Source organism: Microtus oregoni, unplaced genomic scaffold (assembly GCF_018167655.1).
Source record: "Microtus oregoni isolate MIOR12 unplaced genomic scaffold, Mior012 000173F_ref0000288, whole genome shotgun sequence".
Classification (NCBI taxonomy): domain Eukaryota; kingdom Metazoa; phylum Chordata; class Mammalia; order Rodentia; family Cricetidae; genus Microtus; species Microtus oregoni.
This window is the reverse complement of record NW_024544829.1, coordinates 563103-590049: the sequence shown is the minus strand read 5'-3', so window position 1 is coordinate 590049 and position 26947 is coordinate 563103. Positions and strand designations below refer to the sequence as shown.

Below are 26947 nucleotides of genomic sequence, written 5' to 3'. Positions count from 1 at the left end.
ACATAAGTTCATACTTCAGATTTTCTCTGTCCAGTGGTTTGTTTCCTATACCTATAAGCACACAAGAAAATAAGTAGTTTGGTCATACATTTTTTCCCAAGTTGTTTGAGGAGGATTCCTAATGCTAAAAGAGTCCTAAATCACATCCTTCATGATTTTGCAAAGTCACAGACTGTCTTTCTGTAACTGAAGAAACCACCTTTCTATCCCACCTTTATATAGAAACAAGTCAAGCACTTTTCACAATTTTCAATTACCTTACAGACTCCAAACTGAAAACTCATTTTACACATTTATTTTGTTTTATTGGAGACAGGGTCTCACTATGTAGCCTTAGCTGTCCTAGAACTCACTATATAGATCAGGCTGGCTTCGAACTCATAGAGATCCACCTGCCTCTGCTTCCCAGGGGCTGGGATTAAAGGTGTGCACCACCATACCTGGACAAGGTATTTTTACACATTTAATTTTAATGAACATTAAGCAATTATTATTCAATTTTCTTAACAGTGTTAAGAAAATTAACATGGCTTAATTTAGAAAAGTAGCACCCCAACAATGTACCCCGATACTTACAGGAAATCATAAGGTAGTCCTCACAGTTGGTTTTGTCGTCATCTTGCTGATCCACAGGGATCCCATTGGCATCTATGACTGCTTCAGAGGCACAGTCTGCTACCAACACTTCTTCTGAAACAACATCGGCGGCCAAAGGATCAGTGACGATTTCTGCTTCTACTACAGTATCGTGAACCACATGTTCAACGTGACCAACGTCAGACACATGTATAGATTCACTTGTCAAGACATGTTCAGGCATAGATATCGAGGCTGAAGTAATATCAGAAGCTAAAACATCATCCGGAACTGTGCAATGTGTTAAAGAAACTTCTTCAGTTACATCTGAGTCCAGCACTTGCTCTGGGATGATGACTGTTTCTGATACATCTGCTTCGTCCATGATATCTGGACACTGGACATCTTCTATAACAACGTCCTCAATAACATCTTGGATTACAACTGAGTCTGGGTCATCAGGAACAAAGTTGTGCACGGTTATGTCTGAATCCACAACATCTGACACAAAAACCGTTTCTTGTACTTCCACAACAATTTGATCCCCATCCATGTGTGTAGCACCAGCTCCTGAAAAATAAGCAAAGTCTTAAGCAAGTGTGGTTTGAATAAAAGTGACCCCTATCAGATCATATATTTGAATGTTTAGTCATCATGGAGTGGAACTGTTTGAAAGCATCATAAGAATTAGGAGGTGGGTACTTTTTGGAGGAAGAGTGTCACAGAGGGTGAGCTTGGAGGTTTCAAAAGCCCATGTGGTAGGCCCAGTCTCTCTCTGTCTCTCCCTCCCTCCTAATCTGGATAAAACTCTGTAGTTGTCAGCTACTTCTCCAGCCATGTTCCCCACAGTAGTAACAGATTAAACCTCTGAAACTATAAGCAAGCCCCCAATTAATGCTTTCTCTTCTAAATGGTGTCTCTTCACAGCAATACAACAGTGGCTAAGACATAAGTAAATAAAGTTATCAACTTCAGGACTAAATATTCCAATCAGCAAAATTATTATTCAATTTCACCCAAAATACACTAATTTATCAGTTTTCTTAAACATTTAGATTCCCCTGGATCCTCTGCCTTGGAAAAATAATCTATTTTTAAATAAAATTTAAAAAGACACTTTTTAGCATACTCTTTTAAGTACTTACCCCAAATCAATAGATAAGGAAAAACTATTGATAATAATACAATTGAGACAAAAAAAAACCTTCAAGACAGTAAAATTCTAGGAACACTAAAACACATTCAGTTACTTAAGGCATGGTTCTAAAACTTAAGTAATGTAACTACAGGTGGCAAATGCATCCATTTATATGCTTTTCATGCATTTTCCTTCTTGGTCTATCTCCCTTCCCACAACTTGTATTTTTTATTTTCCATTTTTCCCATGATTTTTTTTCCACTTCCTTCACATCCTTCTCCTTTTTGTTCTGGCACCACCAACAGTCTCCACCTGACTATGGAATCTTAGACTTTGACCTTTATTCTAGAACATAAAAGGATTGGGGTATAAGCGAAAAGGAGGACAGCAGAAAATCTGTCTGAGGCTGTCTATCTCTACTGACAGACACTGAACAGAAATGCCACTGCCAAGGGGCAGTGGGATAAGGGGAGGTAGTAGAAGGAATCTACCCTTGACTTCAGAGTACTGGATTCTATTAAGCCTCCTCCCCAGTGTCACTCCCAAAAGCAGCTCATAATACAGGAAACTCTTCCAGAGTCCGTTTTAGTTAAAGGGGTGACAGGAGATGAATCAATTTTTGCCCAGAGATTAAATAACTTAACTGAGATCACAGTTTGCACAGCATATGGTGCTCAGTAAATATTGTTCTCAACAAATGCTACAAACAGAACTATACATCCTTATGAGAAATACAAATCAAAATTTTTGAAAAATCCAGTATCTTGGCTGCCAGTCCAGAAAAAGTTAAGTTTTATGAGTTAAGTAAAGATCTAAGTCTAAACACGAAAATTCATTTCTTTTATATGTGCCTTACATATACACCCTAAAGGTCATTCTTCATATGCATGTGCTTTTACTTCAACCCATGCCATGAAATGGGGTGTGGAATTTTCTTTCTAGTTGTGGTGTCCTATCAGCACTCATAAGTTTTGGGTTTTAGAACATTTGGGATTTTCAGATTAAGGATATTCAACTTGTACTGACAAGAATATTAAAGTCATTTATAAGTAAGTCAAATTTTTGGGTAGAAGGATGATAATGTGTTCACTTTCCCATTTGTAGATTCTAAAATCCAAGAGTGACTAACTATGAGAGTTAACAATTGGGCCCATAACAAACTCTCCATCTGGTAGATAAAAAGCACAATGCAATTACAAGTCATTATACCTGTTGCATCAAAAAATGAGTTTGGCGCCTGTGGTTGTAATTCAAGTCCATCTTCATCCATGGCCTTCAATTCTCATCAGTCACAACTCCTACATCAAGGGGAAAAGTGAAGTCAGTGTTAGTTTGGGTATCCTTTTTTTAATGTCACATTTTCATTTTTAAGCACTCAAGTTTTATGACTGACAAATATCTAATAAATAAACATATATATCAAAAGGATCACCTTTACCCAGGCCCATTATTAACTGAGATACATGCCAGGTATACACCTATAATCCCAGCATTTGGGAGGCTGAGGCAGGAGACTCACAAGTTCAAGACCAATCTGGGCTACACAGAGGATTCCAAATCAGTCTCAGCTACACAATAAGAGCCTGTCTAGTGAGGTCATGTCTCAAATAAATCAATAAAATAAAAATAAATTCACTGCAGGGTAGTGGTGATATACACCTTTAAACCCAGTACTTGAAAGGAAGAGGCAGGTCAATCTCTATTAAGTTCCAGGCCAGCCTGGTCTACAGAGCAAGCTCCAGAATGTCAGGGGTACATGGAGGAAACCCTGTCTCAAAAACCCAAAAATAAACAAACAAATAAATTTGGTAGGTTGGGATACTGCCTATATACACATCTCTTTTAAAGATTGATTTGAGCCAGGTGGTGGTATCAGAGCACACCTTTAATGCTAGCACCTGGGAGGCAGAGTCAGGCAGATATCTGAGTCTGAAGCCAGCCTGGTCTACAGAGGGAATTCCAGGACTGCCAGGACCACACAGAGAAACCCTGTCTCAAAAACAAAAAATTATTTACCTTATGTGAATGCATAACATACATGGTTCATGCCATTGGCTAGAAAAGGGTGCCAAGTTTCCCCTGGAAGTAGAGTTATGGATGGTTATAAGCTACCACATGTGTTTTAGAATTTGAACCTGGGTCCTCTGGAAAAGCAGTCAATGATCTTTTATTTTTGTTTTGGGTTGGTTTTTTGTTTGTTTGTTTGTTTTGACTTTTCAAGACAGGGTTTCTCTATGTAGCCTTGGCTGTACTAGAACCCAATTCTGTAGACCAGGCTGACCTCAAAGTACCTGCCTCTGCCTTCCAAGTGATGGGATTAAAAGTGTATGCCACCACCTCCTGGCAACTAGTTTAAGGTTCAACTAAAAATTCATTCTGTAATTTACTGTGGGAAATTTCTGCACAATTTTGCATTACTTCTTTAAACTTATATACCCTCTCTTTCAACCACTATATTGAACAATCATAGAAACCCAAAGTATCTAATTATAGTAAAGGTAATGGTAGTAAGAACACTCTAGAATTCCATTTTACAGTGAGTGACTCCTCTCCCCCCTCCCCCAACTCGAAACAGGGTTTCTCTGTGTAGCTCTGGCTGTCCTGGAACTTGCTCGCAGACCACACCTTACAGGTGTGTGCCACCGCCTTTCTTAATTGATTTATGCAATTTTTCAGTGTATTTAATTCTTTTGGCATAGGTGATTAGTACTAGCTATGAAATGTTTTTTTTTAAAGTTCATTTTTGAGCACAATAAAATCAACTTCCTACTCTCAAAAGTCTGCAACCATGAGCAAGAATGAGAATCTCCTCCAGTGATCCCGCTTGCACTCTCTGCCTACCTCCATCTCTCAGTCTAGGCTGCTAGAACAGAGGAACTGAGAAGTCATTTTCCCACTTTGGTTCAGACCAGTGAAATAAAGTCTACCAACAAAAAGAATCAAGTGAATGCCCTGAGAAAGTAGATGAAGTACCAACTGATTTTTGGATTCTGAGCCCAGAACTCCCTGAAGCCCCACTTTTTCTTTCCTTGGGATTTTGCAAGGCACCCCAATGACCTTAATTCTATCTCACCTACTTAGCAAAAAGCAAAAACTTAACATATCAAGTAATATATTACCAAGTACTATTTGGTTACTACTTCAAAAGATCTGACACCAAAGATTTTACTTGCCTGTTTCTAAGTACTGCGTAAATCTCCTCAATAGTTTCCCTATCTCTATTTTCTCACTTTTTAATTCAATCTAAATGGAGCTATTAGATGCATCTTTCTTTGGCCTTTAATTTTGTTAGTAAATACTATATACTCATGAAAATTTTAACAAAGTAATTTTTCTAAGCATCATTCCTGTTTAATCTTAAGTTCTAACTCCAAACTGTCTTTCCATCATTCTCTTTCCTACCATTCTCCCAAGTACCTCCCAGCACCACACAGGCACACACACTTCAGTAAACAAAAATGTCAGAACATCTCAACCCTGGCCTGACACACTAGGGCCATATAGTTCTTAAAGAAATATCACAAGAAACCCAAAACTTATATAACAAATGTTTTTCAGTGTGTCAGCGATGATTCTATTCACTTCCAGGAAATAGCTGTTTTGTGTTAAAAACAATTTGAAATTAAAACAAATGATGGCTAAATTAATAAACAAAAAACCCGGTTGTTCACCCATGAAAAACCAAGTGTACATGCTCTAAACTGTCACCACCCACTCCCTACCAGAATTACCTCTGGCTAGAATTCTTTTCCCTTTCTAAAATTGCAACTATGAAATGACAAATCTAAGTTAACCCTTTTTTTTCTTGGGGGGGGGGGTTCGAGACAGGGTTTCTCTGTAGCTTTGGAGCCTGTCCTGGAACTAGCTCTTGTAGACCAGGCTGGCCTCAAAAACTCAGAGATCAGCCTGCCTCTGCCGCCCAATTAAAGGCGTGCTGAGATTAAAGGTGTGCGCCACCACTGCCCGGCTAAATTAACCTTCTAAGCATAACGAAATATTACATGAAATTAAGTCAACTAAGGGGATACATTAAGGTTCTTAGGTTCCACATTCCTCAAATCTCCCTACATAAGACTAATTCTCATTAACTCTAAAGATTCTCAACTTGTTTAACAACTACTTTGCTCCACTTTTATCTCTCTTGGCTTTTCTATTAAGACTCTAACAGGTAATCAATTCCACTGATTCTGAAGTTCATTCCTGCCTGTTTTTCCAAGTGCCATCCTAAGTCTCTTCCCCTTCTCTACACAGCTAGCTGCCCTGACTCCCCTCACCACACTAAAACTGAAGCCTAATCCTAGTCTGGTACACTAAACTATTTTCTCTTACTGTTTTCTCTCTACTCCCCTGGGCTATTTGCACAGACCACCAAAATTTATATACTCAAAGCAGAACCTTAAGCCTCTACCAGACTGACGACTCTTGGCCACTATTCCTTTCTCCTTCTTCCCCACTCACTGTCAGTCCAGGATGCCAGATCTTGTCAACTACTTCTTTGCAGAACTTCTCAGCAATCCATCCCAGTTCTTATTATCTCCAGTCTTTATTACTGTCTCTCAGCTTCATACTTCCTGATCCCTGAGGCATGAAAATAGCCTCTCAAGTACCCTTGCTCTTTACTGCCACTCCCATAACAAATCTAGGAACCCAGCACAAGTTGAATCGGTGCCAAATTCTGAGGCATTCCTGTTATCTGTGGAAGACTAATCCTCCTACCACTGCTTTGATCACGGCACTCCCCTGGGCTCAGAATACTTCAGCACCCCCCTACCTCACCCCACCCCCCCACCCCCCATATTCATTCTACAATATGAACCTGACGTGCCAGGAGACAATTATCTGCTGTTATTTTCATCTTTTAATCATACACATATTCTAACATATTCTAGCAAACATGGAAGAGGGCCATTGCAAAACTCAAATAGGTTTGGAAAAATAGACTTTGTACTTACAAGTAGAAATGACTATACTGAGGGCTTTGTAACCCCTCCAGGGTTAGACTTGTTAATTCCCTCTGACAATCAAAATGAAATTGTGTTGTTAGAAATACTCTCTGGGGTAAAATCAAGTAAGGGTCATTGCAAAAGGTGGACCAACAATGACACGGATTTGTCTGTGGAAGTGTCTGTGTGCTGTGGAGCAGGAACCAACCTCCAAAAGTAGCCAAATAAACACAATGGTTCAGAGCACCAAGATGAAATCCAAATGAAAAAGAACAAAGAACCAAATTATTACTACCTTTCTCAAGCACCCTCAAAGCACCTCTGAGATTCCTTCACCCTAGTTTGGAAAACTATTCCCTCCTGGTACATAAGTCGTAATTCTGAAAGAAGTCACAATGGAAAATGAAGTTTTAAAGGAAATACTGAACTGGGAGAAATCCACAAAATTCCCACGCTTCCTTACTTCCAATCTTTAAAATAGAACAATAAACACTCCCACCAACTCAGTAGGAAGAGTAATGGCATTTTATCTCTTAAATTCAGAATTTATGATAATTTGCTGATTTTATATTTCTTTAATTTCCTTTTGAGGAGGTGGAGAGGGAGACAGGATCTTACAGCGCAGTCCATGCTGGCTTCAAACTTATGGCAATCCAGCTGAGTTCTAGTTCCGTATATCCACACATTGCTTTGACTACTTTCTTCGGTAAATTAACAGGAGTCTTAGATATGTATATTGCCAATATACATATACAAAAACCACTTTTTTGCTTGTGGTCCCCTAGAACTTTGATTTAATAAAATGGCTGACTACCGTCATTTCTGTCACACTCAAGAGAACTAATTTGTAAACTATATGGTAGATAAAATGGTTCAAATCCCGCCGGGCGATGGTGGCGCACGCCTTTAATCCCAGCACTCGGGAGGCAGAGGCAGGCGGATCTCTGTGAGTTCGAGACCAGCCTGGTCTGAGCTAGTTCCAGGACGAGCTCCAAAGCCACAGAGAAACCCTGTCTCGAAAAACCAAAAAAAAAAAAAATGGTTCAAACTTCCCAAGAGTAACAAAAGCAAGCCTATCCAGAATTATTTTCAGAAAGTAAAAATGGTGAAAATTTACAGCTATAAAAACCTAATATCTTCCCTCCAAAGTAAGCTTTCCTAATTTTTTGCCACGTTGTTCATTATTAGCTATTTCTCCAAATAGTCTCAAATCCAGACACATATTTTATTTCTCTTAGGTTAACCCTCAAAGTCAGCTATTCTTTTTATTTTTCAGGACAGGGTCTATTCAGCCCTGGCTGCCTAAACTTACTATTAGACCAGGCTGTTCTCAAACTCACCCTCCTGCCTTTGCTTCCCAAGTGCTGGTACTATATTAGCCACTATATGCCTGGCTAAAGTCAGATATTCCTAAATCTCATCAGTTTTTATTTATTTTCGCTGTTATCACTCTAACAAGCTCTTCTCAACTCAAACGTATGCTCAGTGGGCCCTTCAATCAAGATTTGACCCCTTCTTAAACAAAGGAAATTTTCTTGGTTTTTTTGGTACTAGACGTTTCAAGGGCCTTTGAACAAAGAGCAGGTAGTCTACCAGAAAGTTGAATCTCAGCCTTCTTTTTCAGTTTCTGAAGCAATTCCTGCCTCAGTCTTTCCCACTGGTATTACAATATCTATGTCATAAGGTCAAGCTAAGTTCTTGCATACTAGACATTTTCTTATTGTTTTTCCAGGCGTTGCTAATGCATTTTTTTTCAGAACTAGAGATTGATTCTAGACCTCGTACATGCTAATGCTAGGTTAAGTGCTCTACCACTGAACTAGATGGAACACCAGCCAGCTCCTTCCATTTTCTCTATTTAGTCTTCCTTTTGTTTTGTGGTCTCAGAAAAGGCTGGCTTGTACTCACGCAGCCCCAGGCTGGTCTCAAATCAGTAACTATTCTCCTGCCTCAAACTCCTGCGTGCCACTCTACTGGCTTCTCTATTCGCTCTTACTAGAGTTCCTATTACAGGATAAATACTCCTAAATCTGTCCTCTATTATCACTAACTTCCCTCTTATTTGCCTCTGAATTATGAATTGATGTGTGTGGGTATGTGCATGTGAGTGCAGGGTTCCAGAGGCAGGTGTGGGATCTTCTGGAGCTGAAGTTACAGATGGTAGATCTGTCCAACACGGACGCTGGTCTTCTATAAGCTCTTAACCACTGAGCTGTCTCTCTGACCCCCAACTTTCTCTTCTTATATCTACTTTTCTACTAACTTTTCTATACTAGCTACCTGGACAGTCACAAATAAGATGCTTTGTTTTGTTTTGAATTTGAGACAAGGTCTGTCTATTATGTTGTCCCTGGCTGTCCCGGAGGGCCCTGGGATCTAGAGATCCATCAGCCTCGAGTTCCTAAACAAACTGAGGTGTTTTCCCCCCTATAGTTATCTTCTAAATTTTTTTGGTAGACAAACATCTTCCCAGATATTTCTGAGACCCCAATGCTTATTCTATTTCTTCTCTAGTGCTCCATTATTCAGTTGGCTGTTTTGGAAGCCCCTTCCAAACTGCTGGGTTTCTTCAAAAGCATTGTTCCTTTTGGTTGTTCACATTTATAAACAAGTTGCTAAATTAGTTACACTGACAGCCGGGAGACTTTCCTCAGCCCCAATGAAAAGCTCTGCTTTGACAAGTAGTGAATTTGGGTTCTAACAGTCACCATCTAAGTCACAGGCATCCTTTCTCATATCAGTATACAAGAGAGAGAAAAACCCGTGTCATCAGTCAGGCTTTCATTCAACAGTGGTAAAGTGCAACATTTCCCATGGCCAGTATCCTAGCCTGCAGAATAAGCCAACTAAAACACTGCCCCTTAGATGGGCCTGGTGGCACAGGCCGACAATCCTACTTGGGAGACTGAGACTGGACTGTGCTACAGAGTGAATTCAGTCTTAAAAAGAAAAAGAGGGCTTAGAATATAGCTCAGAAATAAAGTACCTTGCCTAACATGCAATACAACCCCAACCTTTGTGGATTTTGTTTAGTTTTATTTTTTGTTTTTTTTTTTGAGACAGGGTATATTTCTGGCTGTCCTGAAACTTGCTTTGTAGACCAGGCTTGCCTCAAACAGAGATTAGCCTGCCTCTGCCTCCCTGAGTGCTGGGATTAAAGGTGTGTGCCACCATTGCCCAGATACCCCAACCTTTGTTGCCACAGCACCCATTTTGCAAATTCATGTGTACAAACAAATGTGCAACTCAGATAATTTAATGCATTTCCTTCTGCAAAACCACCAAAGATAAGCCCTACCTACACCCAAAGGGAAATGGCTCAGCTTTCACCACCTGGCTACATCCACGGCTTGTTCTTACAGGATACCACTTCTTAGCCACAGATTCTCTAAAACTCTTGGTTTTTGCCATTGACAGATTCTAAATTGCTTTATTCAAGAAGAAAATCACAGTATTCTGATGAAAAGTACATTTCAGGGTTCCCCCCAACGCCAGGTTTTTATTTTTATCCTCAATTTGATTTTGGCAGAAAGGAAAAGCAAAGGTATTTGATCTTTATTCTATGTTGAATCCAAAGTCATAATTTTTATTGTACAAAAAATTTAGTATGGAAGTGTGTAAAAAAAAAACACAAAAGCTGGGCGGTAGTAGTGCATGCCTTTAATCCCAGTACTTGAGAGGCAGAGACAGGCAGATCTCTGTGAGTTCGCTTGGCTGGCATGTGTGAAACTCTTAAAAAAAAACTAATTTAAAAAAAGTAAAGTCTTAATCCCAGCACTCAGGAGGCAGAGGCAGGCGGATCTCTGTGAGTTCGAGACCAGCCTGGTCTAAGAGCTAGTTCCAGGACAGGCTCCAAAGCTACAGAGAAACCCTGTCTCGAAAAAAACAAAAACAAAAACACCCCACAAACAAAAAAAATTTAAAAAATTAAATCTGGGGCTGGAGACATGGCTCAGCAGTTAAGATCACTGACTGTTCTTCCAGAGGACCCAGAGTCAATTCCCAGCACCCACACAGTGGGCACAGCTGTGAGGTGGAGGCTCCAAGCCCCTCACAGAGAGAATGCCTGCTGCTGTGAATGGAAGAACTCTGTCCTTCTTTGCCCTGTCCCACTTGGAACTTTTTGTATGTTTCACTCAGGAATTCAATGCCAAGTTTTTGTTAGACTAGTTTTTCCATAAAACCATTCTGTGCCAATTGGTAATTTCAAGGTTTTGTTTGTTTAAAGTTTGAGTCCGAACTTTCACAATCTATTAAAAATTGGCCCTAAAATGACAAACTTAAAACCCTTATTTTTCCAAAACCCTTATTCTATTCCTGTTCAGATTAAGAACTGCCAAAAATATCCTCTAAATTTAGCTGCATTTGAAAGCTAACAATACCATACTGTGTTAAATGCTTTTAAGACTAGCTCGATGGTAGAAATAGTACAGGCTTTGCACTTGTTTTCAGACATAGAAAGCATTAACTCTTTTATAAAACAATGTCCTTTAAATTCATGCAGTAATTTACCAATCCACTGTTGCCATATAACATTCTACTGTTTATCATAAAGGAACAAACGTAACAACTCTGGTTCACCCTCTCCCACTTCAACTGTGAGTGATTTTTAAGTTGCTTTGTACCTTTTGCTGAGATTTTCAAAGTCCTACTCGCGTCTCCTCAAGTAGAGTATTCTGTCTTTAGCTGTAAGTGCAGTACTGGAGTGCAATGTGTAAAACGAGGATGAAGACGGTATTTAAACATAAAATAGAGAGATTAATTTAATCTACATTGGACAAAAATATATGAAATAAAACCATCCACAGGTAAAACTTAAAAAAATCATTTCCCATCAACTGCAATGCAGGGTAAAGAAACGTTAGTGTTATAAGGAAGTGCTTCCTTGTCCATTTCCTTAGTTCCTCGAATCTCTGCAGCCATCTTTTACCAAACTGGGTATTTAATTAATTGCTGGCCTAGTCATCTGATAATTTGTTAACTTAGCTGAGTGTTTTTCTTATGCAGTCCCTTTCTCAATGAGTCATATATATAACCTTGCATTTAAAAAACAACAACTTAGGCTGGGCATGGTAGTGCAATACCTTAAATCCCAGCACTGAAGAGGCAGAGGGTACTCCTTGAGTCTGACTGAGGACAGCCTGGTCTAAATAGTAAGTAACTTCAAAGATAGCCAGGACTACACAGAGACCCTCTCTCAAAACAAAACAAAGCCTTTCTACTACATTAGAACTTAATGGGTTTTGTGTCGTTGTGTTTTTAATTTTCATTACACTTCTTTATTTAGTGTTTATGAGTAGATACATGTGGATGTGCATATTCGCAAGACTCACATCCTAGTGAAGGTCATATGACAGCCTCCAAGTCAGCCTTCCCTTTCTATCATGTGGTCTCGAAGAACTGAACCCAGGTAGTCAGGCTTAGCAGCAGGCATCCTCACCTGGCGACTCATTTGCTATTGCTAGGTTTTGATTTTTTGAAAAAGAATTCTCACAACAGCCCAGGCTGCCTTTGAATCACAACAATCTTCCTGTCTCAGCCTCCTGAGTGCTGGAATGACAGGTGGAGCTACTCTATATATATGCCTTCCATTTATAGTTTACTGTACGCTCACCTTCAACTACTTTATTCAAACTAATTCTCTTCTTAATTGTCTGGTAACTACTTTAAAAAAAAATCACATATTGCCACTTGGTACTTTTTATATAGTTCAGTGCTAAAGTGCTTGCCCAGCATTATGAAACTGGGTTCTATGCAATACCACAAATATAAACTTTGAACATTTATTTATGGTTTTATTAATTATTTTTGCTTGGGGTTGTTTGTTGAGAATTAGTCTTTCTATGTAACCCCGACTGTCATGGAACTCCTATGTAGACCAGATGGCCTTGAACTAGAGATTCTACCTGCCTCTGCCTCCCAAATGCTGGGATTAAGGGCATGGGCCACCATGGTAAACTAATTATGAACAGTTAACATCACTGTCCTACCACAACACCAACACTAAAAGTAACTACTATACCTTACCGACATGAACACGACTTCTATTACCACTTTTCCTAAATATGCTATGTTAGGTCTCGGAGATGCTGCAGTTGTACTACTAACACCAGTAATGGTCTCCACATGTCCTAAACACTGGCAAGAATATTGGGCCTTTCCATAACTAGAACAATGTTTTTAAACTGGCAGCTGCAGAACTGTAGAGTCTTTCTACACTGATCTTCTGTTAATGCAATTAGCAATTAAATTTTGCACAAATAACTTAATAAATCCTTGAGCTGTTAAACAAAAGAACAGGCTGGGTTTGCCCTACAAGACCAGCAGTAAATATGTTCCAAGCTATCAATGAGCGTTTAAACTTCAATCTTCCCCTGGAACTAAACTAAGGAACCACCTAATTTAAGGAAGGAATAATCTAAGGCTGTTTTTTTTTAAGAAAGTACAAAGACAATAAAATACTACTAAACTAAAAACCTAAAAATAAAAGTTGGGGGGGGGGGGCTGATATAGAAAAAAATGGCAAACTTCTAAGATTAAGTTAACGCTAACACATTGAGGGGACATACAAATTACCAGCAGTAACTTTGTTAGACACAGAACCTAGGCTGGAGAGGCAGCTTGGTGGTAACATGCTCATCTATCATGTACAAGATCCTGGGCTCAATCCTACCACCAAAGAAAGAAAGAGGAGGAAGGAAAAAAAAACGAGTGTAATCACCATAAAGATTTTTAAAATAAATATAGCTGTTAGGTATAACACTTTCAAAAATCATCAAGTTTTCCCCAAACTGTATGAACTATGCCAGAACACAAAGAAAGCTTTGTCAATTATTTTTACAAAAGTGATTTGTCACTTAAAACAAAAACACAAAACAATTTAACCAAACTAGAAACTTTGTGATTATGAATTCCAAGTTAAATATTATAAATAACACCTATCAGGCAGGTGAATCTCTTGAGTTTGAGGCCAGGTTGCTCTCTACAAGAGCTAGTTCTAGGACAGCCAAGGCTACACAGAGAAACCCTCTTTCAAAAAAAATATTAATAGTACAGACCCACTCCACAAACAGAGAGAAGTTAATACAGTACAATCATTGCCGTGTTAAAGGTAGGAGCCAAATAATAGTCAAAATTAAATCATTCAAAAAGGGAAGCAGGCCAGGCGTAGTGATGCATGCCTTTAGTCCTAGCACTCACAGAAGCAGGCAAATCTCTGAATTCTAGACCAGCTTGGTCTACAAAGCAAGTTCTAGGTCAGAGAGGGCTACACAGAGAAACTCGGTCTCAAAAAACAAAAACAAAACAGCTGGGCGGTGGTGGCGCACACCTTTAATCACAGCACTTGGGAAGCAGAGGCAGGCTGATCTCTGTGAGTTTGAGGTCAGCCTGGTGTACAAGAGCTAGTTCCAGGACAGGCACCAAAAACTACAGTGGCTAACAGCAAGTTTGAGCACCAAGTTTCAGGCCAGTTAGAGAGAGTTACATGAGACCTCATCTTTAACAAAAAAAAAAAAAAAAAGGGCAATGTATTTAGAACCACTTAATCACAAAAATAAAGAGGCACCAAAATCATAAGACCTAGTTATCAGAGAAAAGTTTTCAAATTTCAATATATGTACCTCAAAAATAAGTTAAATAGCCGGGCGGTGGTGGTGCATGCCTTTAATCCCAGCACTTAGGAGGCAGAGGCAGGTGGATCTTTGCGAGTTTGAAGCCAGCCTGGTCTACAAGAGCTAGTTCCAGGACAGGCTCCAAAACTATAGAGAAACCCTGCCTTAAAAAAAGGGGGGGAGGAATTAAGAAAAATAAGCAAGCCTCCAAATGAATTTGTTTTAATGTCAGAACACACAGAAACAAAGCAGAAGGAAGGCAATAATAGTTCCCAGAGTAGAAACACAAAGCACCCATAAAATGAACAGCTGGAGAAGTCTGGAAAGTACAGGTTAGTTACTAACTTATGAACAACACTAATAAAAAAATGGTAATTAAAGTCAATTTCCTAAACATCATCGAAAAAACCCTGTATTTATCAAAACAGTTGAGAACTTATACTTTTCTAAGAAAGGAAACTTTATTTTGTATAAATCACCAAAGAGTAAAGAAAAACTCAAGAAAAGCCAAAAGGCCATACCATGGGAGAGAAGAGGCTATGGCTAAATCAAGTCCAGCTGGGCAGTGGTGGCACACACCTTTCATCCCAGCACTCAGGAGGCAGAGGCAGGCAGATCTCTGCATGGGCTACAGAGCAAGCTCCAGGACAGCCAGGACTACGCAGAGAAAACCTGTCTCCAAAAACAAATCAATCATCAATCAAACCCAAAACCTACCAAAAAAGGAAAAAGAAACCAAGTACAGTTTTACAAATGGAGACCTGTCTAACTTTCAATAATCAGATCACTTCTACTAAACAGACCTGTTTCAAAAAAGAGGGAATGCTCCCCAATTCATCTTACAAGGTTAGCTGGGCACAGTGATACACACCTGTAGAGGGAAAAACAATCAATTAATAGAATATCCTATTTCCTTAGTATCTAGGATTTTCATTTAGACTTACCAAAATTAAAAAAAAAAACCTTTGGAATTATTTAGGTAGGACTTTTATACTATGTTGTACATGTATGAATGTACGCGTGCACGCACATACACACCCATGGCCCTATGATTGAGAGAAATTAGCAGGGCATTCCTAATTTACATTCAGGGTTCTGTGAGTCGCTCTTCTAACTCTTCAAACCTGTTCACTTGTTCCTAACAAAACTATTTTCTGTCAGCAAGTGTTGGTGATGCAGCGTTCCCTAAAACGCTTTACTATTATCTGTGGATTTTCTTTGAAGGCAAACACCCATTTAGCAACTGCTTCTGTGTTCTGTTGCACTGTTTGACATGAAATAGTATGAAACAATGCACAGATTCTCTAAAGTGATAAGAAAATTAAGAGTCCTGACCAAGCCTGTGCTTGTGCAATCAATTGTAACTATATGATGACACCTGCCTGGGCAAGCAATTCATTATACAATACCATCAACAGGGCTCTATTTTTATTTTAAGATGTTAAAATGTAGGAAGGAAATCCATGACATATGTCCTGAGAGTTCAACAATGTAAGATCAATTCACCACGCTGCTTATGAAAACAGAATAGAAAGTTAGACTGGTACAGCCCAGTTGAAGAGCACTTGTCTAGCTATCATGCACAAGGTTCTGGAGTCAAGCCTCAGCACAAATGGGGGAAGGGAGCTGGCAGCAGAGCCTCTAATTCCATAGGCTGTGGTAAGAAAACCTCAAATTCTAGTCCAGCCTGAGCTAAAGAATAAATTCAAGGCCAACATAAACAAGTATGTGAAAAAAAACTAACAATAAAAAAACAGGAATGCAGGGGCTGAGGATGTAGTTTGCTTGTCTAACACGCATGAAATTCTAGGTTCAATCCCCAGCACTGCATACACCATGCTATCTAAAAGGCTACCAAGGAACTGAGCATAATGGTAAGAAATGGCAATAAATGTCTGTAATTCTGGAGGAGACTGAAGATCCAAAATTCAAGGTTATCCTTAGCTACATACAACTAGTAACAGTCTGGGATACATGAGGGGGAAAAGGAGAAACACAACTTGGCAGAAGAACACTGGTCTAGCATGTGTGAATCACTGAGTTTAGTCCATAGTGCCACAAAAGGGGCGTCAGAGAACAAACTAAGAGAAGACCTGACTTAAATCACAACCAAGATTATAAACTAAGACTAGAATTTTCAATAGAGGTAGATGCAAATCCAATAAAAATCCAATCGTTCTTCCCAGAAATTGAAAAACTAACCCTAAAGGAGACAAAAAAGATAAAATAATCCTTAAGATAAAAAGGAATATACAAAGACTTAATTATAAAGCTATCATCATTAAATCAATGTGGCAGTGATAGAACTAGCCAAACAGGGCAATAAAAACAGAAAGAGAAACTAAAAACAGATGTGAAGCCAATGAGATGGCTCAGAGGGCATAAGAACGTGCAACCAAACCTGACAACCTGAATTCAATCCCCAGGACCCACAAGATAGAGAACCTCACAACACACACACACACACACACACACAATGTAATTAAATTTAAACAAAATAAAAACAGATGTGCAGATGTGTGGAATATGGTATACCTCAGGGGTTGGGGAAACAAGGCTCAGTTATTTGAGAAATTCAAATGCAAACATAAATGAGATCCCTATATCACACACTAGAAAAAAAATTCCAAATTGTACATAAGAAAAAGCACACCAGGAGGTGGTGGTGCGCATGCCCTTAATCCCAGCACTAGGGAGGCAGATGGATCTCTGTGAGTTCAAGGCCAGCTTGGTCTACAACAGCTAGTTCCAGGACAGCTAGGACTATTACCTATTACACAGAGAAACCCGGGGGGGGGGGGGGGGGGGCGGGAAGCACACAGCCAGGTAGTGGACACACACACACACACACACACACACACACACACACACACAGCCAAATCTGGCTACTTTCACATTAAGACCTACACAAAAAGTAAACAAAACTACAAGAAAAGTCACAGAGTAGGAAGATATTTTCATCATATATAATAACAAATCTTTAGGATCCAGAATACAAAAATATCCATAGACCGTAAGAAAAAAGACAACAGGCCGGGCAGTGGTGGTGCACGCCTTTAATCCCAGCACTTGGGAGGCAGAGGCAGGCGGATCTCTGTGAGTTTGAGACCAGCCTGGTCTACAAGAGCTAGCAGGACAGGTTCTAAAGCTACAGAGATACCCTGTCTCGAAAAACAAAAACAAAAAAAGAAAAAAGAAAGAAAGGAAGGAAGAGACCAACATAAAAGTCAATAAAAGGATGCATGGACAAATGATTCCCAGAAAACTCAAATGAGCACTAAACTTGAAGGGGGTGGTCCAGCCAACCCCAATAGTAACCAAAGAAATGCAAAATAAACACAGTAAGCAGAGTGCATTTATACCCAACAGTTTCACAAAAATAGCAAAATCTAATCTTTTGGCAATGATCAAGATCAGAAACAACTGGTAAGATTGTCAAATGCAACTGGGCGTTTTTGCAATTCCCTGTAAAATTAACAATGCAGACTTCTTCAATGCAGCAACCGCACCTCTACTAGTCTCGGGACAGAGAGCTGTTTGAGGACGTTCACAGCAGCACTGTTAGAAAGTGCTGAAAACTGCCAACAGCCTCACGTGCCCCCTGCCAAGGAAACATCACAGTGTTTTCATACATTCAAGTACAGCATGGGGAGGGCTTTCCTAGCAGTCAAAGACTGGCTCTGAAGCCCAGCACCGCTTGCCCCAAACACCAAGAGTGAACTACAACAGTAGTTTTCATTCAAACCTTTTGGTTTTAGGACTCGTTCAAGCTTTCAAAAATAAAGGACCACAAGAAGTTTTTTTTTTTTTTTTGTCATTCATATTTAAAGAACTTGAAACTACAAGTCCATCCAGCCTGGTGACACCTAAGCACTTGGGAGGTTAAAAGCAGGACTGCTAAGTTTCAAGCTCCTCTGAAACTGAAGTGAGCTTTTGTTTTGTTTTGGTTTTTGGAGAGGTTTCTCTGTGTAGTCCTGGCTGTCCTGGAACTCCCTTGGTATTTCAGGCTGACCTCTACTCAGATCTACCTGGCTCTGCCTCCTGAGCACTGGGATTAAAAGTGTGAACACCACCATCGCTGAGATAGAGATTTAAAAACATTAATGCATTAAAAATCTTATTATATATAAGCATACATAATTTTAGAATTAATTTTTAAGTAAAAATGAAACTTTTACAATTCTGCAAATCTAATGACTCTCTTCACAGAGAAAAAGATGAATGTCAACCGTTTCTGTGCTTACTCCATTATGACACTGTTCAATTCTCTAATACGTGTATAATGTACAGATGACTGTGGATGAAAAGAGCAAATAATGGTATTATGAAAATCTGACTTCATAGACCCCCCTATAAGACTATTAGGGATCCCAGAAATTCCTGCAGCACATCGGAAAGCCAATAAATTGAATCTCAAAACTTATAATTAATAGGTAGGGCATGGTGGTGCAGAGGCAGGCAGATCTCTGAGTTCAAGGCCAGTCTGGTTTACAGAAGGAGTTAGAGGACAGCCAAGGCTTTACAGAGAAACCCTGTGTCGAAAAAAAAGAAGAAAAAGAATGAATACATAGAACAATCCACAATAGACAGCTAAAACACATATTTGCTATTTTTTCATTACACACATATTAGAGCAACGTAATGGGGATATTAAAAAAGAGAAATGGGGATGAAGGGGGATGCGCCCTTGAATCTGTTAGACTATTCATCAAACATGTGTGTGTATCAAATAACATAACACACTAAAATTTGTAAACTCTCATTAATATTTACTTTTCGTAATTTTGAAATACTTCATAATTTAAAACTTTAATTTTTAAAAGACAAATGACTATATACATCAAGGCCATGTAGTTTCTTTAAGTGTACTTCCTGCTGAACAAAAAAAGGGGGGGTTAAGATTACATGGATTTTAAAAAATGCTGTCTGGAAAAACAATTTGGCAGGAATAAGAGCATGCTGGCCATATTCCAATCAGATCTGGGATAGGGATAGAGGTTACTCAGCACCTGGGTTTGACCTGCTGTCCTAACAAGATAGGTGTGCCTTAAAATGAATATTGCTTGGTCAAAGGACATGCTAGATAGATAACTGAATTTGAATAGCTGGAAACTATTCAACTTAAATAAACCAAATTTACTGTGCCCAATAATTTAGGTAATTGTTTGGGAGAGATAATGAACATCTGCCAGGTACTGCTTGGGGACAAAGACAAATGAGAAGCTATCTCTTCTACATTCTATTTAGAAGACAAAAATACAAATATACCACTAAAACATAAAAAATTAAATGCTAAATTAAAGATGTCCACATTGTTCTATGGAACAAAGTGTAACAATCCAGGAAAACTGATGGTGCTAACAGAAAGAGTAAGAAGCCAGGTGGCGGCAGCGGCGCACACCTTTAATTCCAACACTCGGGAGGCAGAGGCAGGAGGATCTCTGTGGGTGCAATGCCAACCTGGTCTACAGAGTGAGTTCCAGGACACACAGAGAAACCCTGTCTCAAAAAAAAATTTCCTATAAATGGTATTGGTCATCTTTATGCTGGGTAAGTTTGGTTTCAGCTATGTTAAGACATTAGACACTTCAAACGCTGGATGAGAAACTAGGTATGTGAACATGGTAACAGACATTGAACTAGCAGACAAGATTCCAGAGAGAAGCTAGCTGATAAACACTGAGGAGACAAAGACAGCAGAGTAATGTGTGAAAAAGAACCCTTTCGTGTGACAAACCCATTGGCATGCCAAAGAAATTTTCTGACTTGGGAATTATTGGATTTAGGAAAAGGTGAAGTGAAAAGTACTACATAAAGCAAACGAGAAAACAGATGAGGCTTCTGTACAGTAAGCAAAACCAAGACTACTTGAAGGACCAGGAAGGCACGAGCTAAATTGCAGGAGACTGTATCTGGAAGGCTAATCCCTGCACAGGGAAGGAGCAGCAGCTGAGATCGAGGCTCCCTGGTGTCTCAAACAAACAAATAGGCTAAAATAAACCAGAAAGGGACTCAATCAGCAGAGGTCCACCCCAAAGGAGGCAGACCAAGGTGTGTGCAGGAGGCAAGGCTAGACAAAATAAGGCAATCCTTACAGAGACAAAAGGTAAAGAGAAAAGCCTACACGGAGAAAAAAAAAATCAGAACAGGATGACACACTGACAACCAGATAACTGGGTTAGCCTTTTCAGTTAGGTTAATAAAATAAAAAAAAAAGAATCTAAGCCATTTGTGGCAACACACACGCCTGAATCCCCTGCACTTAGGAGGCTGAGGCAGGAGAATTGGGAAATTGAAGCTAACTAAGCTACTTAATTAGACTGGCTCTCAAAACAAACAAAAATGAAACCTTTGATGAGGGTGAAGGATTTCAGGAGCCAGTTAAGGGTTTTTTAGGTTATAATAAAATGAACTGCCCCTGTACACAAGCACAAACAGTGCATTATTAGTGATAAATCAAGTCCAAATGTTGGTGACTGACAGCAGCAATACAGGGGAATGTCTCTGAAAGGAAACTCCAGCACTTTTTTTTTTTTGGAAAATGGAAATTGCAAAAAAAAAGGAAAGAAAATATCCATCTATTTGGAAAATACATATAAATAAAAAAGCATCTCGTTTATCCAAGGTGGGTAAGGTAGGAAGTGTCTCAGCAGGGAAAAGGACTTTGTGTGTAACCACTCCTGATGAAAACTATACATTCCCAATCTTCCTAATTACACAATTTGAAATTAATTTCTTCTCAATCCTCAAATACCCACTATAAAGAACTGCTTGACTGTACTAATTAAACTGAACAATTGCACACTATATATTACCCATTCTGACTGCTCTCCCACACACACACACCCAAAAACTGCATCTTAAATTGCCTTTTAAGAGAATTTTTCAAATGTGATTTTTTTTGAGACAGGGCTTCACTATGTAGCTCTGGCTGTCCTGGAACTCACTATGTGGACCAAGATGGCCTCGAACTCACAAAAGTCCACCTGCCTGCCTCCACCTCACAGTGCCAGGGCAAATGGCATGTCAGGCTCAAGATAACTTCTTTAATAAGTTTGCCATGGCCTCTATGGAAAAACTGTCCCAGGTCTTCCACGCTCTTCAGGAGCATTATTTCCAACCTGTTGCTGTCTACAAAAGTGGAAACACTGACAATAACGACGCAACTCACAAGCTTGTATCATAAAATTCTGAAACACACTTCCCACCTGTGCGTCTAGATAAGTCAAATATTAATCCAAAAAAAAAAAAAACCGCAGGGAGGCTTGGCTTAGCAAATAACCTTAGTTAGCCTCTCAAACAAAACGGTGGTTCCTCTCAGCAGGGAGAAAAAACAGATTGCAAAGGGCACCTGAAGGCCACTGGTTTTAATAATCATCCTTCCAGCTACTCTTCAAAACCGACTTCTTAAAAAAATTACCATAGAAACACTTACAGGCTCATTTCTCATCTTCAAGCTGCACCAATCTTAATTTTCAACGATGGTGGATGAGATTACAGGAAACCCTCCTCAGTTTACCACGGAAATATTAACAGCTCTGAGCAAAACGATATTCACAGCGAGTAAAGAAAAGGGCAGCTGTCTGACGAAAACATCATTCAAAATGTAATAAACATCTCTTAAGAGGGTAAGAAAACCTGGCTTCTGAGCACTCTGGCTTCATCATCGCCGGGAAAACACTGGTCAACCTACAACTACTTCTCTGCAACTTATCCTAGCCGAGCCGAACGCTCTTGAGCACCGACCCCGCGAGGGAGGGCGCCCCTGCTGCGTCCCCCGCGGGCACAAAACCCTCCCGCCCAGCAAGGCGCGGTCCACCTCTCGCAGCCTCAGTTCCCACCACTCCTACCTAGGCTGTCCGCTTCAGGCCAATAGTGAAAACACTCAACGTTCTCTGGAGAAACTTCACCCTTGAAACGCCCTCTGCCTCTCTGGGCCACCACCTAAAAACGGCCCCGGTTCGGAAGCTCAAAGCGGCCCCTGTTCCAGGCACCCCCTCCCGACGCCTCAAACGGAAGCTGTGCCTTCGCTGGGAGCCCACGGGGCTCGGACGGAGCTTCGGCTCAACTCGGAGGCGCTCGGCGCACGCCAGCCCTCGCTCGCCTGCCTCCACCAACCTGCAGCCAGCACGTCCGTCCGCGAACCTCGGGGGGGGGGGGGGGGGGGTTGCGGCCCCGGCGCCCCGTCGGAAAGCGGCACCGCTAACACGGGACTCACTCCGAGCTTCCCAAGAAAGTTGGGTGCGGTGCGATGGAGACAACTTTCCCCGAGTCGCGTGCCGCGCGCTACCCAACTTCACGGACACCCTAGCTAGCCCGGCACGTGAGGTGCGCTAGGGGGTACGGCACTCGCTGCTCCAGAAGACTCGCTCCCTTCCCTCCTAGTTCCCTCAACTAAAATAAATAAAGGAGATACCAAAATTTCAAAGGCAGCCTCCCCAGCAACTTGTTTCCACGGAAAGGAATACCAAAACTTCCCTCCGCCACTAAGTCTTCCGCTTTCGTAGGACGCCTTTTTCCCCCTATTGGTCAAAAGGGTGGTGAGAACTTTCCCATCGTTTTTCTTTCTTTATTCACGGACTCGTGAATGCAACGATTGGCGGAGAACACCCGCATTGGGGTCACCCTAACGGCCATGGCTGACTGTCTCTGGGGGGGGGGGGGACAAAACAAAACAATAAAATGTCTCCCGTTTCGCGACTGTCACCGGTGCAGCTCACCGGCGGCGGCGGCAAGAGCTCAGAGTCCCGGAGCGAAACAGATGAGGTGGCTCTGGCGCCAAGTCGACCGCGATGGCCGCCTGCGGCTGCTGAGCCAAAATGCAGCGGAAACAGCAGCCAGTCACGGGGCTGTGGGAGGCTGGGCAGGAAGGTGGCGCTGCCGCCAAGCGCCTGGAATCCGAGTGTTCATCATGGCGGCGAGGGCAATGGCCGCCATGGGGAACGAACACGCCCCTCCGCGCACACTCGACGCCGCGCCCGGGCTCCGGTGCCCGTCGCCAGCGCCGCCGCGGCCGCTGCCCGCTCTCCCACCCCCCCTCACGGGCTGTAGCGGAATTTTCACCTCAGACGCCGCCTTCAAGATGGCGGCTCCCCCTCCCGGCAACCCCCTCAGTCGTCCCCTGCAGCAGGCGCCGAGCGGCCGCCATCTTGTCCCCCGTCCGTCTTTTTGCCCCCCCCTCGCCCATATTTACATAGCGAAAATCGGCCGGCCCGGCCTGCGGCCTTCACCTCACGCCTGCAGCCTTAGCCTCCTCGCTAGGCCTCGCCCCCGCACGGTGCCCCGGGTCGGCCGCGTCGCCCACCTAGGACCCGTCCGCCGCCTCCCCAACCTCCGGGCAACAGCGCCCCGGCCGCCGCCCGTTTACGGAGCGCGCCTCAACCGTCGCTCCCCACACCCGGGCGCCACCCCAGGCCTAACTGCGGCCTCCTCCGGGCCTGCACGGCGCTGCGCGCCACGCCGCCCGGCCTAGCGCGGGAGGGCGCCTTGCAGGCCGCCCGACCAGGCCGGGACCAGGCCGCCGGCGCGCGCGCTAGGCCCCACGGCAGCAGCGGCACCCCGGACTCACCGGACGGGCGTGCGGCGGTCGGCGACGGTGGCGGGTGCTGCAGGCCGGCCTTTCTCTGGAGCACTGGGCCGGGCTCCGGCTGGTGGGGCGGGCGGAGGGAGGGAGGAGGGGCCGAGCTCGGAGCTGACAAAAAGCGGCCCAGCTCCCCGGCACGGGCCCGCCGTCAGCACGTCACGTCACCACCGGGAGAGAGACCCAGGAAAATGCGGAAGGATAGAGGGGCCCCCTCCTCCGCCCGGTGGGTGCCTAGGACACCCCTACTCGGCGCCCTTCACGCCCCACAACCGGGCAGCCCAGTGGACTCGCTGCGGCGGGGTCTCCGACGGCCCGAGTTTCCGTGACAGCGCCCCCCTTCTTTCCACCTCCGCGCTCCCGCCCGCCACCGCCGCCACACACACACCGCTGCCACCGCTGCCTGGGCTGTAAAGTCCGCACGAGGCCGTGGTCCGCCGACCCCGTGGAGAGGCGGGAGGCCCGGGCCGCCCCCCACCATGTTTGTGGGCCGCAACCACCCCCTGGGGGCCTCCAGGGAGACCTACCGCCTCTCCTCGAGGGTCCTGGCCTGAAGCGGTGGCTCGAGTTGTTTGCCGGCCCTCAGACCCCCTCCCGCCGTAAATGTGGTTTTTTTTTTTTTTCAATCCCCGGTGCCTGGGGAAGAAGATAAATTTAGCAACCCCCGCCGTCTCCTGTCTCCCTTTTAAAAAACAACTTTGAAACAAAATGAAAATGGGCTTGCCAATTTGAATGAGGGGAGGGGGGTCTCTAAAACAACTACCAAACCCTGGTATTTTTTTTAATAAATAAGCTTTCTGTCAGGAGGCCACATTGGTCTGGGGGGAGTGCATCTTGAAGACTTTCTCACACTGCAGTGAACAGGAATTTTTAGTGGTATAGTTTCTGGACACGTGTGTTACATTATTTGGAGTGTATAAATTTTTACTTTTATGTGGCAGTGATCATGTCATACATTCCTCCAGAAATATCTAGAAAACAAGATTTTTTAAATAAAATTCGTAAGCAAGTCTCTTAAAGTTTAAGAAAATAGAGAAGGGAAAATGTATGTGATTCGACAAAATATTTATAAAATTATTTATAAAATAAGAATTTTGTAATGGTACATTTCTTCCCCCTGCCCCCCTTTCAAAACGGGGTTTCTCTGTGTAGTCCTGGCTAACCTGGAACTTGCTCTGTAGACCAGGCTGGCCTCGAACTCAGATTCACTAACCTCTGCCTTCCTTCCGAGCACTAGGATTAAAGGCATGCGCTACCACACCAACCTATGTTACAGTCCTATACTGAAATACGGACTAAAACGACACTTAAAAGTTGCCAGGAGCCGGGCGGTGGTGGCGCACGCCTTTAATCCCAGCACTCGGGAGGCAGAGGCAGGTGGATCTCTGTGAGTTCGAGGCCAGCCTGGTCTACAAGAGCTAGTTCCAGGACAGGAACCAAAGCCACAGAGAAACCCTGTCTCGAAAAAACCAAAAAAAAAAAAAAAAAAAAAGTTGCCAGGAAAACGGTGTACATCAATGTAGAATTTAACATGCTATAACTTACTGACATACTGAGAAATGACTTTAAACACGGAGAGCTTTGTTTTTGGGGGGTGGATTTTTTGGTGGGGGGTTTGAGACAGGGTTTCTCTGTGTAGCAGTTCGAGCTCTGTAGAAGAGGTTGAGCTCGAACTCACAGAGATCCGCTTGCCTATGCCTCCCAAGTGCTAGGATTAAGGGCGTGTGCCACTACCGCCGACGAGGTCATATATTTTAATTCCATCTTACAATCATAAAAAGCTTTAAAAAGGGGAAACGTGTAGTCTAAGAACTACCGCCGAGACAGGCGTGGTAACTCAAACCTGTAATCCTCAAAATCTAGAAACCAAGGCAAGAGGATTTCGGCAAGTTCCAGGCCAGACTGGACTACTGGTGGAGGCACTCTCATAGGTAGAATTGTACTAAGACTGGAACAGAAATTAGTATGGACCCTAAGCAAGGATGGCATAAATTTGTGAAGGGTTCCAACAATTTTTTTTCCTGAAAGTCTACTAGAATCTAGTAGATCTATATAGTAACCAGATAGTCATTTTCTTCTCAGGATTTTAGCTTCCTGCCACCACACAAATTTTCATCATTTACAGAAAATTCCTTCAGGCTGTGATACAGGCTGTAGCCATCTAAAAATAAAACTAAGCAAGATTACTTCAAGTAAAAAAAGCGAGAAACAATCAGGTACGGCACACACCTTTAATCTCAGCACTCAGGAGTCTGAAACAGGAAAATCAAAAGTTCAGGCCAGTCTGGACTACACAGAAAGACCATCTCAAAAAGTTGGGGAAAAAAAAAGTTGGCAGGCAGGCACTGCATTTCCAGATGTTCCGGAAACTGAAAAGGAAGGATTCTTTCAGTGTACGTCCTGGAGCCCAGCCTCACCAATAAAGAGACCTCATCTGGGGTGGGGTGGGGGAGGCAGGCAGTAAGGTAGCTTATGGGGTCACATTAATATAGTTTTTTAAAATGATAACCAGTGTTTAAAGACTTTATAAGGGCCTCCCCTTAATACTAGGTTCGCCCAGAAGGGAATCTCTACATCAGCCACACAACCATAAACATCAGGTTCAAAACAGAAAGCAGAGGTCAGCATTCTTCTCGGGTTTGCCCTTATTACCAGCAACTACTCTCGAAGCTGCTAAGCACTTAAGAAAGGAGTGTCCAAGGAGAATAAAGAAGAGAAGATGCCACCTTAATTTACAAGATCACACAAGTTATTGGGTACTGACAGTGTCAAAGAGCCCTCAGATAAATTGGCATGTATAAAGAAACTTAACTTTGATGGAAAAAGGGAAAGGATAGCCTAGTTTTATTGTTTAAATTAGATATACTTCTATTAAAGCACAATTAGAATCCTATTAATGATTGCACAAATAAAGTCAAATGTGTACACACACACACATGTATATGTATTTGAATTTTCAAAACAGGGAAAGTAACGGGGTATGAAAGTACTTGTCTATCATATGCAAGGTCCTGGATTTGGTAGCCAGAACCGCATCCAAAAAGAAGGAGGAGGTGAACTATCATCAAAAAACTACATCATTCCTGAAAGTACACTC

General features: G+C 42.2%; 1 protein-coding gene across 5 annotated transcripts in view; it reads right to left on the bottom strand.

Moving 5' to 3' along the window:
• LOC121445301 (zinc finger X-chromosomal protein) overlaps positions 1 to 24220 on the bottom strand; it is a 44572-nt gene extending 20352 nt beyond the window's left edge. For 2 of the 5 annotated variants that reach the window (XM_041647355.1, XM_041647359.1), the window contains exons 1-3: positions 23839 to 24220; positions 2924 to 3012; positions 577 to 1146 (exon numbers count right to left, since the gene is read on the bottom strand). In XM_041647355.1, coding sequence (XP_041503289.1) covers positions 577 to 1146; positions 2924 to 2984 — 631 coding nt within the window. In that variant the 5' untranslated portion in view covers positions 2985 to 3012; positions 23839 to 24220. Of the gene's footprint in view, positions 1 to 576; positions 1147 to 2923; positions 3013 to 11282; positions 11321 to 15073; positions 15142 to 21705; positions 21763 to 23574; positions 23761 to 23838 lie in introns of those variants that run through there. The other 3 variants (XM_041647357.1, XM_041647358.1, XM_041647356.1) reach the window with 3 other exon arrangements.
• Between the last annotated feature and the right edge of the window lie 2727 nt (positions 24221 to 26947).